Source organism: Cebus imitator, unplaced genomic scaffold, assembly GCF_001604975.1.
Source record: "Cebus imitator isolate Cc_AM_T3 unplaced genomic scaffold, Cebus_imitator-1.0 Scaffold316, whole genome shotgun sequence".
Lineage (NCBI taxonomy): Eukaryota > Metazoa > Chordata > Mammalia > Primates > Cebidae > Cebus > Cebus imitator.
Genome location: NW_016107631.1, coordinates 473,021 through 485,148, shown reverse-complemented (window position 1 = coordinate 485,148; position 12,128 = coordinate 473,021). Strand labels below are relative to the sequence as shown.

Here is a 12,128-nt window from a genome sequence, read left to right as displayed (position 1 = left end):
TTTTTGAGATGGAGTCTCAGTCTGTCACTCAGGCTGTAGTACAGTGGCGCAATTTCAGCTTACTGCAATCTCTGCCTCCTGGGTTCAAGCAATTCTCCCACCTCAGCCTCCTGAGTATCTGAGATTACAGGCGCCCACCACTATGCTCAGCTAATTTTTTGTATTTTCTTTCTTTTTCCATTTTTTATTTTAAGATGGGGTTTCACCATGTTGGTCAGGCTGGTCTTGAACTCCTAAACTCAGGTGATCCGCCCGCCTTGGCCTCCAAAGTGCTTGGATTACAGGCGTGAGCCACTACGCCCAGCCCAATTTTTTGTATTTTCAGTAGAGACAGAGTTTCACTATGTTGCCCAGGCTGGCCTCCTACTCCTGACATGATCCGCCCACCTTGGCATCCCAAAGTGCTGGGATTACAGGAGTAAGCCACCGCTCCTGGGATGGAGTCTTGCTCTGTCACCAGGCTTGAATGCAGTGGCAAGATCTCGTCTGACTGCAACCCGTCTCCCACGTTCAAGCGATTTCCCTGCCTCAGCCTCCCAAGTAGCTGGGACTACAGGCACGTGCCACCACACCCACCTAATTTTTTGTATTCTAGTAGAAACGGGGTTTCAACATGTTGGCCAAGATAGTCTCAATCCGCCCACCTTGGCCTTCCAAAGTGCTGGGATTACAGGCATGAACTACCACACCCAGCTAGTTTTTCTAAAGCTCCCTAAACAACTCTAATGAGCAACCTGGGTTCAGAACCACTTCTTTACATGCATATTTCTTTTCCCTTTCCGTTTTCTTGGTGAATATACAGTTGGGGTTTATTTCCAGATGGGCACCCAGCTGCCCAGCTCATTTTCAAAAAATTTTTGGGCTGAGCAAAGTGGAGCACGCCTGTAATCCCAGGACTTTGGAGGCCGTGGCAGGCAGATCACCTGAGGTCAGGAGTTCGAGACCAGCCTGACCAACATGGAGAAACCCTGTCTCTACTAAAAATACAAAATTAGCTGGGTAAGGTGGCACATGCCTGTAATCTCAGCTATTCAGGAGGCTGAGGCAGGAGAATCACTTGAACCCGGGAGGCAGAAGTTATGATGAGCTAAGATCACGCTGTTTTACTCCAGCCGGAGCAACAAGAGCAAAACTCTGTCTCAAAAAAAAAAAAAAAAAAATTATTTTTTGTAAAGATGAGGTCTCACAAAAGTTCCCCAGGCTGGGGACATGGTGGCTTATGCCTATAATCCCAGCACTCTGTAGCTAGTTTAAGACCAGCATGGCCAACACAGCAAAACCCCATCTCTACTAAAAACACAAAAAATAGGCCAGGCGCAGTGGCTGACACCTGTAATCCCAGCACTTTAGGAGGCCGAGGCGGGTGAATCACCTGAGGTCAGGAGTTTGAGACCAGCCTGGCCAACATGATGAAACCCCATCTCCACTAAAAATACAAAAAAAAAGAATTAGCTGGGCATGGTAGTGTACGCCTGCAGTTCCAGCTACTTGGCAGGCTGAGGCAGAATTGCTTGAACCCAGGAGGCGGAGGTTGCAGTGAGCCAAGGCTGTGCCACTGCACTCCAGCCTGGGTGTCAGAGCAAGAAAAAATTAGCCAGGCGTAGTAGCACATGCCTGCAATCCCAGCTACTCGGGAGGCTGAGGAACAAGAATTGCTTGAACCTGGCAGTCAGAGGTTGCAGTGAGCTGATGCTGCACCACTGCACTCCAGCCTGGGCAACAGAGTATGACTCTGTCTCAAAAAGAAAAAAAATAGTTGCCCAGGCTGGTCTTGAACTCCTAGGCTCAAGAAATCTTTCCACCTTGATCTTCCAAAATGCTGGGATTATAGGTGTGAGCCACAGCACCCAGCCTGAACGCCGAATTTTAAACGTGCTTTCCCAGTGACACTGATGTGGGCAAAATAAGAGCGTACTCTGAGAAAGTGTTTCAAACTGGGGGTGGGAGGGTTCTTCTAAGCAATAAAGATTTACAACCAGCCGGCCACGGTGGCTCATATCTATAATCCTAGCATTTTGGGAGGTCGAAAAGGGAACATTAGGCAACATAGTAAGACCTCATCTCTACTGAAAAATAAAAAAAATAGCCTGGCATGGTGGCAGGTGCCTGTAATTCCAGCTACTTGGGAGGCTGAGGCAGGAGAATCAAGTACTTGAGCTTGGGAAGGGAAGGCGGGTGGATCACGAGGTCAAGAGATCGAGACCATCCTGGTCAACATGGTGAAACCCCGTCTCTACTAACAAAAAAAAAAAAAAAAAAGGAGCAGGGCATGGTGGCGGGTGCCTGTAGTCCCAGCTACTCCCAAGCTACTCCTGTGGCTGACGCCAGAGGGCTGCCTGAACCCAGGAGTTTGAGGCTGCATGAGCTATGACTGCAGCACTGCTCTCCAGCCTGGGCCACAACACAAGACTCTGCCTCAAAAAAATATTAAATAAAGGCCAGGCGCGGTGGCTCACGCCTGTAATCTCAGCACTTTGGGAGGCCGAGGCAGGCGGATCACCTGAGGTCAGGAGTTCAGGACCAGCCTGGCCAACATGGTGAAACCCTGTCTTTGAAAAATAAAAATAAATAAATAAATAAATAAATAAAAATAAATTATTTAAGACTGGCCAAAAAAAAAAAAAAAAGACTGGCCAACATGGTGAAACCCCGTCTCTACAATACAAAACTTAGCTGGGTGTGGTGGCACACGTCTGTAATCCCAGCTACTCGGGAGGATGAGGCAGGAGAATCACTCAAACTCAGAAGGTAGAGGCTGGAGTAAGCACCACTGCACTCCAACAACAGAGCAAGACCCTGTCTCAATAAATAAAATTTTACAACCTGTAATAAGGTAACTAAACACAGGATCTATTACACACGTTGTATCTAGTTATCTAGCATTAGCTTCAGCAAGTACTTGAAAGCTAAAAGAAAGTTACCAGAAAGGAGATCACAGTGAGCCCTCCAGCTCCAGAGGAATGTATGAAGCAACTATTCCACAGCACAGAGACAGAAAAATGAGGAAAACACTAGGCACCATGGTTTAATAGGACAAGCGGGAATAAGCACTAGCAAAACCAACAGAATAAATGCTACCAGAAAACTCTAGAGCAAGGCATGCGGCACAGGTCCAGCAGTGACCTGAGTGACTGCAGCAGGCACTCTCAGTCACTGACCCATGTCCACCTGCCAAAAGCAGCAGCAATCAGAAGTACAGTGAGTTAAATATCCTCTGGGGCCCTATTTGCACAGTCTGTAAAATCAGTTTCGGAAAATGCCCATGGAGATAGGATTTCTAAAGCATCTTTCAGATATAACCTGTTGGAGGGCCCCAGCAATTCACGGAAGCCTTGACCACCCCAAAAGACAGGTGTTCATAGGCCAAAGTCAGGAATGAGCTGCAGGGCAAAGTGCATCCATTTATTGTTTCAGATCACAGGCTCCCAGACAACTTAGTTTATGATCCATGCTTTCTTCACTGCTTTGGACAGTACACGCCTACCCCACCCCAGTACATCCGTTAGTTGCTTGTAAACATTTTGTGATGCTGGTGATGTTTCGAATCCTTTTTTTTCCCCCCGGTAATATAAACTCGAGAGCGTGAACCAGGCCATTCGATTACATGTTGTGTTTGAGCAACATCATCCACGCTAACTGTGAGCTTACTGGACCCTGGCCCAGCCGTGCCCAGCGACCGTGGACACTGAACTAAGCCAGAGCTGGTGCTCACGTGAAGACAAGGGCAGAGGAGGATTCGGAACTCTAGGGGATACAGCAAGAAGGGTAGTGCAGGCTTAACTGCTGGCCCGGTGCTTCCAGCTCAGCCGAGGGGCCGCAGGGCAGCAGGCTGCATTCCTCGACGCCAGGCCTCATCTTGTCCCCCGCCCCGACGGCCCCGCGCACTGCAGGAAGGGGGCGGCGACGTTGACCGCCGCGAGCCGCCAAAGGATGGCGGCGGCTGAGAGCGGCCAAGGCCAAGAAAGGCGCACAGCTGCGGCTTTTTTGAGCCGCCGCACAAGGGCCCCCAGCGTCGCGCGGATATACGACGGGGGTGCCTGGAGGCGTCTGAGACCGCCTTCAGAAGAACAAAGGTTCCTTGCGAGGCCGGGGGTGGCAGAGTGTCAAGAGAACATACAGGAGGAGTGGAAAGGGGCTTGGGGGATCTAGGGGCGTCCCAGGCGCGCCCCCAGGTTCCGGGCTCCTCACCGCCTCCTACGCGCCGCCACTGCCGCTACCGCCGCCATCTTGTGCCGGGTTTGCTCCTTGACCCCGTACCTCCCGCCCCACCGCGCGCGCTCAGCCACGTATACTCGTTCCCGCCCCTTCCGGCCTTCTGATTGGCTCGGCCTGAGCGCCGCCGGGCAGCTGTGTCATTGGTGGAGTGCGCACTCTAAATTATCATAGGGGGCGGGGCTTCAGGCCGGGGGCGGGGCTTCAGGCCAGGGGCGGGAACGTCCAGAGCCGGGCGCTGTCCGACTTTGCACGCCCTCAGCTTGACAGAAGTATTTGGACTGGTTTTCTCAACTCGGCAAATTTTATTTAGAAAAAAAGAGATGGGAGAGAAAAAAGTGACAGCGCTCTTTAGGCCAAGGACTTAGAAGGGAAACCTTCACACTTCCGTAGAACATTAGTCCCTTCCCTCTCTGAATGCTCAACCTTCCTAGGCTTCCAGAGCAAGAAAAGGCTACGTCCCCTGTCGAAGGAGAGTGGACGGTGAAGGTGCCTGGAAACGACCAGAGAAAAGGCCCAGGCGGTCGATGTTGCGGTGGAGGACACTGTGCAGCACAGCCAGATGGGGTCCACCCTCACCTCCACCCTCCCTGGAGAAGTCCCGGATGAAGCGACCCCGCTCTGATTGGAAGATGAACTTCTGGGGCAAGGGCCCATGCTCCCGGAGAAAGCCCCAGACACTGAGTAGCAGCAGACGCACCTCGAAAGGTGCCAGTTGGCTAAATACCTCGTGCATATTACCCAGGGCCGGAGGCAGGAGGCTTCCCTCAGCCATGACAGCTACTAAGGTGCAGGATGCCTCCAGGTGCCAGGGGGAGTGCGTCGTGTCAGGGTGGCGAGAGGCTTCCCAATGGCCCAAGAGGGCGGCCAGCAGCCCCCGAAGTAGCACGGAACAGTAGCACAGGGCTGGAGGAGCAGCTGCCACCAGCTTTAACAGCTCAAAGAGCAGGGGCTGTTCCCGGAAGCGCCTGCCAATGCGGAGATCCCGCTCCACGGTGGCCCGGGCATGTTCCTCGGGGGGCCAGGCCAGCTCTGCACCAGCTGCATCAGGACACACACTCTCCACCAAGGTCACTGCCACTGCTTTAGCTGCCTCCGGGCTCAGGATGGGCGCTCCCCAGCATCCCCCACATTCAGTGCCCCCTGGGGCACTGCAGCAATGAACCAGGAGGCTGAGGAGGCTCTGGGTGTTATAGGTCACTTCCTGCTGATTTCGTGACTGGACAAACTTGGGTGGCTTCAAGCCACGGCCGATGACTCCAGCATGGAAAACTGACCAAATCCCTCCAGGGCCTGGCACAGCTGCCGTGTGCCTCCGGTTAGTGTCCAACAGGGAGGCAGAAGCCAAAGAAGCTGAAACAACTGAGAGAGTCTCATTGTCCCCATCTACTTCCCCTCCAAATAGTTCTGTGTTGCCTCGATGTAACGCTCCCTCTACCAGCAGCTGCAGAACAGCCTTGAGCCCAGCTGGGGACGTCTGAGACAGGCGGGTGAGAAGCTGAGAGGCTGAGGCCACACCTGGAGGCCCATGCAGCCTCAGAGAGGTGAAGAAGCGGTGCACCCCAGCCCTCACTAGTCCCAGGAGCTGGGAGGGGGACAAAGCTTCAGGAGGAAATGGACAAATGGCCAGGAGGGAGGCAGCAGCTTCAGCTACTTCCTCCTCAGGATGTAGCAAGAGAGGGGCCAGGTCAGACAGATGGGCTGAGGCAGATTCCCCAAAGTGGGCCCCTAGGGCTGCAGGGCCCTCGCCACCCTGCTGTTCCCACCCTACTAGCAGTGCCAAGTTGCGCAGGAATCGGGCCGTGAAGGGAGGCTGTAATGTCCCTGCATGCACCCGAGCCAGGCAGCTTCGGAAAGCCAGAGGCAGGAGGCCAGAGAGACTGACCACTAGCCCTGCATATAACTGGGTGGCCAAACTCAACTCTTCAGGGCTTCGGGCTCGGCTCAGCAGATGACCCAAGGCCTCAGGTCCACAACTGGGACGGGTATAGACAGACAGCAGGCCCAAGAGCTGGTGCTGCCAGAGGAAGCGCTTCCGTTCCAGTCTTAATGTCTCTCCACACAGCTCTCCAACGTGGTTTTTTAGTGCATCTAAGAAGGGCACCGGGCGGGGAGGAGGGGGTGGGCCCAGCACCCCTTCGCCAGGAGACCCTCCCCGGTGATGAACCAGTTTTTGCAGGTGCAGCAGCAGCAGTTGGATTAGTCGGTCACAGGCCTCACGCACAGTGTCTGGCACAGCCAGGCCCTGGGTAGTAATGACTGAAGCAGGCATAGCTGTGTCCACCAGGAACTGCAGCAAGCGGTAGGCACCTGCCCCAGAGGCCTGGCTCACCAGGTGCACAGCCAGGTTCAACATGTTGTCCAGCTCCTCTCGGGGGAATCCTTGCAGGTGTTGCTGCAGCTGGCTCAGCACGGCTGGGGGCTTGAGGCAATCCACAAGCTCTCCGGAGACTGTGCCCAGCAAAGCTGGTGACATGACTGCCAACTGCAGTAGGAAAGGAACCGTGGCCTGAAGGGAGGGGTCCCCACTGCGGCCTCCAGTTCCCGCTGCCAGGCTATCATGGAACATTCGCAGGAGCTCCCGTCGGATGCTATCTCCGTGGCGGGAGGCCAGGTGCCCTAGGATACCTACGACTGAGGCAATCTTGGGCACCCGTTTCTCCGCAGGAATGGCAGGAGATCCAGGGAAGGGGTCTGTAGAGGGGGTCTGAGAAGAGCTTCCACCACTACTGCCAGCTCCACCACCGGCCCCACCATGGACACAAAAGTCCTTAAGGCCACAGGAGAGAACCCGGGAAATGATGGTGCCAGGAAAAGAGGAGCCGATATGTGCCACGACCCAGTCAAAGTGTGGAGAATGCTGAACAGAGGTATCCAGCAAGGCATCCACACATGCATCTGGGCAGCTACCAATGAGAGCTGAGAGGCACTGCACATAGATGTCCATTAATGTACGCGTGGCCCTACAACCCATCCACAGCTGTAGCAGTTCATTGAGAGAGCCAGTAGTATGGGGAACACGCTGGTGTTGGCCCGAGTACGTGCTGCTGAGTTGCCCCATGAGGTCAATGGACCATGCACTAATCACAGGTGCCCAGGCCTTTGGGTTGGCCCGAATAAACTCAGACAGCACCTGCTGCACTTCCTGAACCACATCCTCTAGACCAGGTCCCCCAGCAGGGACATGGGAGGGTGGAGGTGGACGGAGGTGAGGTGGACCAGCCACAGGGCTTTCATCCAGGGCAGCCAGGTGAGCCCGGACACTCTCATCAAAGACACCTCTCAAATGGTCAAGCACGGCAGCCCGAGCAGGTGGCAAAGAGCGGAGCAGGAGAAGACCACAGCGAGCATGTTCCCGGGCTGAGAGTTGATGGCCCAAAATAGGGTCTACACCAGTCAGGAAAGCCTTGATTTCCTGAGACAGCTCCTGAGCACTAAAAGGAAGCAAAAGAAACAGACTTTAGAGTGTTGTGAGACGTTAGGCAACTTAGCTTTCCTGTATGACCTTTGTCTTTTATGTCAAATAGGGAAAATAGGGCACAGTGGCTCATGCCTGTAATCCCAGCACTTTGGGAGGCCAAGGCAGGTGGATCATGAGGTCAGGGGTTCAAGCCCAGCCTGGCCAAGATAGTGAAACCCCATCTCTACTAAAAATACAAAAATTAGCCAGGCATGGTGGCATGTGCCTGTAATCTTAGCTACACAGGAGGCTGAGGCAGAGGTTGCAGTGAGCTGACACCATGCCACCGCACTCCAGCCTGGGGGACACAGCAAGACTCTGTCTCAAAAAACAAAAAAAGAAAGAATAGGGATAATAATACTTCCCTCATAAAAGAATGTTTACTTGTTTTTCTTTGTTTTTTTGAGATAGAGTCTTGCTTTGTTGCTCAGGCTGGAGTGCAATGGTGTCATCTTGGCTCACTGCAACCTCCGCCTCCTGGATTCAAGCAATTCTCCTGCCTCGGCCACCAGAGTAGCTGGGAGTACAGGCGTGCGCTACCATGCCCAGCTGATTTTTGTATTTTTAGTAGAAACGGGGTTTTACCATGTTACCCAGGCTGGTCTCGAACTCCTGACTTCAAGTGATCTACCCACCTCAACCTCCCAAAGTGCTAGGATTACAGGAATAAGCCACTGAGCCCGGCCTGTTTGTGAGACAGCGTCTCACTCCATCACCCAGGCTGGAGTGCAGTGCCAAGAACACAGCTCACTGCAGTCTCGAACTCCCAGACTCAAAGCATCCTCCCATCTCAGCCTCCTGAGTAGCTGGGACTTCAAGCACTTGCCACGACACCCAGCTAATTTTTTTACTTTTTTGTAGAAATGAGGTCTGGCAGGCTGGGCCCAATGGCTCGTGTCTGTAAACCCAGCACACTGGGAGGCTGAGGCAGGCGGATCACAAGGTCAGGAGTTTGAGACCAGCCTGGCCAAGAGGGTGAAACCCCATCTCTACTAAAAATACAAAAATTAACCAGGCGTGGTGGTGGGCACCTGTAATCCCAGCTACTTGGGAGGCTCAGGCAGGAGAATTGCTTGAACCCGGCAGGCGGAGGTGGCAGTGAGCTGAGATGGCACCTCTGCACTCCAGCCTGGGCGACAAAGCAAGACTCTGTCTCAGGGGAAAAAAAGAAAAGAAATGAGTTCTGGCTTTGTTCCCCAAGCTGGTTTTGTGGCCTCAAGCAATTTGCCCACCTTAGCCTACCAAAGTGCTGGGATTACAGGTGTGAGGCACCATGCCTGGCTGAGAATGTTTATAAAGCGCTTAAGTACTGCAGAAGGATGGTCTGAGTAAAAAAAAAAACTTACATACCATACCTCATTCACACTAATCACTCAATAAAAGCTATGTTTCTTTCGATGACAACAGTAGTAATATCAGTAAGAGATAACTCTTAGAACGTGTCAGGTACTCTTTTAAGTACTTTGCATGTATTATTTAAATCCTGACAAGAGTTCAGTAAGGTAGGTACTATTATGATCCCATTTTACAGACAAATAAATCAAGACTGGCTGCAGTGACTCATGTCTATAATCCCAGTACTTTGGGAGGCTAAGGCTGGTGGATCGCTTGAGCCCAGGAGTTCAAGACCAGTCTGAGAAACATAGTGAAACCCCATCTCCACAAAAAAAAATTAGCCAGGCATGGTGGCATGTGCCTGTGATCCCAGCTACTGGGAAGGCTGAGGCAGGAGAATCACTTGAGCCCTGGAGGCAGAGGCTGCAGTGAGCCAAGGTCACACCATTGCACTCCAGCCTGTGTGTGCCATCACAAAAACAAACAAACGAAATCAAGGTTAAGCAATCAGACTATATGCTCCAAGAGTGTAGGAACCAATTCTGTGCTCTTCAACGCTGAATCTACTTCTACTGAGGTGCATAGTATATGTGAGGTAGTCAATAAATATTTGTTGAATTGACTATATTTGTGTTTCCATAATATCTACTTTAAAATACCTTTCCAGGCTGGCTGCAATGGCTCATGCCTGTAATCCTAACACTTTGGGAGGCCACAGAGGGTGGATCACTTGAGGTCAGGAGTTTGAAACCAGCCTGGCTAACATGGTGAAAACCTGTCTCTACTAAAAATACCAAAAAAAATTAGCCAGACGTGCTGTAATCCAAGCTACTCGGGAGGCTGAGGCACGAGAATTGCTTGAACCCAGGAGGTGGAGGTTGCAGTGAGCTGAGATCACACCACTGCACTCTCCAGCCTCGGCGATAGGGTGACCAACTCAAAAAAAAAAAAAAAAAAAAAAGACACCTTCCCAGCTTTATCACGTTCCACCACTAACCCCCACCCCGCGGTCCCCCGGCCCCCTGCTTTCCCACAACAAAAGCACCATGGAATCTGCTCTTAATGGAAAAAAAAAAAATTGTAAGCCCCTTATTAAGAGCTTTCCCTCCTAACAACTGTTTCTTTACATCTTCTACAAAATCTTAATCACCTACCACGTCATCAACAACCACCACCTACCCAGCACCCTCAAAGTGCCTGGATATCAGGGTGTTCCAGGGCACAGAGTAATAAATGCTTTTCCACCCTTTCCCTCCTGAAACATATGGGTTCACTTTTAGAAGTTCAGAAGCCAGTGTTATGGGAGGACGCAAATCCCTTTCTCTTATCATCTTTTCTGTCAAAGACAGCATCCTCTAGGTGCTGATAGGGCTCTGACGGTGCCATTTCTCTGTTTCCTCCAAAAAACACCCTAATATAAGGGAGTATCTCAACCGGACTGCATTCAGTGGGTAGTTCTAGGCCTGGGGTCTCAGGGAGTCTCTATGAAGTCAGGACTCTGGGTTTCCTAGGGTCAAAAATGGGCAGAGGAGCCGCGTTCCCAAGAGTTCTGATATCCCCGACTTTTGGAAGAGGAAGGCCAGGGTCGAGGGTAGCTGGGCATTGGAGTCTAGCGAGAGGCAGTCCCGAGGTCTTGGGAGGGCGTACACTGGAGCCCTGAGTTTTGGTGAGGCAGTCCCTGAGTTCTGTGAGGACCCTATCAGGAATCTGAGAACCCTGACGTGAGTTCTCGAGGTAGGATCCGAGTTTCTACCGAGAAGGCTACGGAAGGGCACAGGGCCGCGCGGTGGGGGTAAGGTGCCAAGGGCTCTAACTACCTGAGAGGCGCGGGACCGTGGGTGGCCGGGGCAGGCCCAGGAGGCCCTGGGGCCCCGGGAGGGTCGCACAACGCGGACATCCCGGAGCCCGAGCCGAGCCCGAGGCGGGAGCGGCGGAGCGCAGGCGGCGCATGCGCGCTGACAGGAAACGCGAAAGGAACTAGATACCAGGCCTCTCAGGCAAATTAATCCGGCGATGTCGTCTACCCTCTTACATTGGTTCCGCAATCTATCGGAGTCCCAGGGCAGAGTCCGGAGACGAAGATACAGGGAAGCCGATCCGCCCTATATACAACCACTTTATTCAAAAACCCATTGACACACAGACTAGGTCGAGCGCAGTGGCTCACGTCTGTAATCCCAGCACTTTGGGAGCCGGAGGCGGGTGGATCACCTAAGGTCAGCAGTTCAAGACCAGCCCCGGCGTGGTGGTTTACGCCTGTAATCCCAACAGCTTGGGAGGCTAAGGCAGGAGAATCGCTTGAACCCGGGAGGCAGACGTTGCAGTGAGCCGAGATCGCGCCACTGCACTCCAGCCTGGGCAACAGTGAGACTCCGTCTCAAAAGAAAACAGAAATTAGCCGGGCGTGGTGGTAGGCTCCTGTAATCCCAGCTACTCCGGAAGCTTCAGAGTTTAATTATTTACAGTGTTTCTACCACCTATTACCAAGCATCATTCTTGGACAATAAATATGAAGCAATTTCTACTCCTAGCTCTGCCTCAAACTTGGACCCAACACTTCCCTTCTCTTGGCCTCAGATCTATGAAAAGAAGCTTTAAACCAGATGAATTCTTCCAGCTATGAGATTAGCATGTATTTCTTGACCTTAGAGTTTGCATAATATAAGGGTGTTCATTTTGAAGTTGGACAGATCTGGATTCCTAGCTGCCATTTTTTTCTTTTTTTAAAAAATATGGGGTTTCACCATATTGATCAGGCTGGTCTCGAACTCCTGACCTCAGGTGATCCACCTGCCTCAGCCTCCCAAAGAGCTGGGATTACCCAAGTTCTTTCTATAATTTTCTAGCCAGTTACCATGGACAAGTTTTTATGTACCTTGATTTTGTCTCTCTAAAATGTGGATAGTGGCCGGGAGCGGTAGCTCACATCTGTAATCCCAGCACTTTGAGAGGCTGAGGCAGGCGGATCACTTGAGGTTGGGAGTTCAAGAATAGCTTGGCCAACATGGTGAAAACCCATCTCTACTAAAAATACAAAAAATTGGCTAGGCATGGTGGCGGTATCTGTAATCTCAGCTACTGGGGAGGCTGAGGCAGGAGAATCGCTTGAACCCGGGAGGCA

The 12,128-nt window shown here is 52.2% G+C and overlaps 2 protein-coding genes across 4 annotated transcripts in view; both read right to left on the bottom strand.

The window, feature by feature from the left end:
- Positions 1-4,346, bottom strand: part of GANAB (glucosidase II alpha subunit) — a 25,542-nt gene extending 21,196 nt beyond the window's left edge. For 2 of the 3 annotated variants that reach the window (XM_017503961.1, XM_017503960.2), the window contains exon 1: positions 4,189-4,346. In XM_017503961.1, coding sequence (XP_017359450.1) covers positions 4,189-4,226 — 38 coding nt within the window. In that variant the 5' untranslated portion in view covers positions 4,227-4,346. The remainder of the gene's footprint in view (positions 1-4,188) is intronic. The other variant, XM_037729678.1, reaches the window with a different exon arrangement.
- A 148-nt stretch (positions 4,347-4,494) lies between these two features.
- Positions 4,495-10,954, bottom strand: INTS5 (integrator complex subunit 5). The gene is made up of 2 exons (XM_017503959.2): positions 10,825-10,954; positions 4,495-7,646 (listed from the first exon to the last, which is right to left on the bottom strand). Exons 1-2 carry the CDS (start codon positions 10,902-10,904, stop codon positions 4,667-4,669), a joined length of 3,060 nt encoding a protein of 1,019 aa, XP_017359448.1. The 5' UTR covers positions 10,905-10,954; the 3' UTR covers positions 4,495-4,666.
- Positions 10,955-12,128: the final 1,174 nt, after the last annotated feature.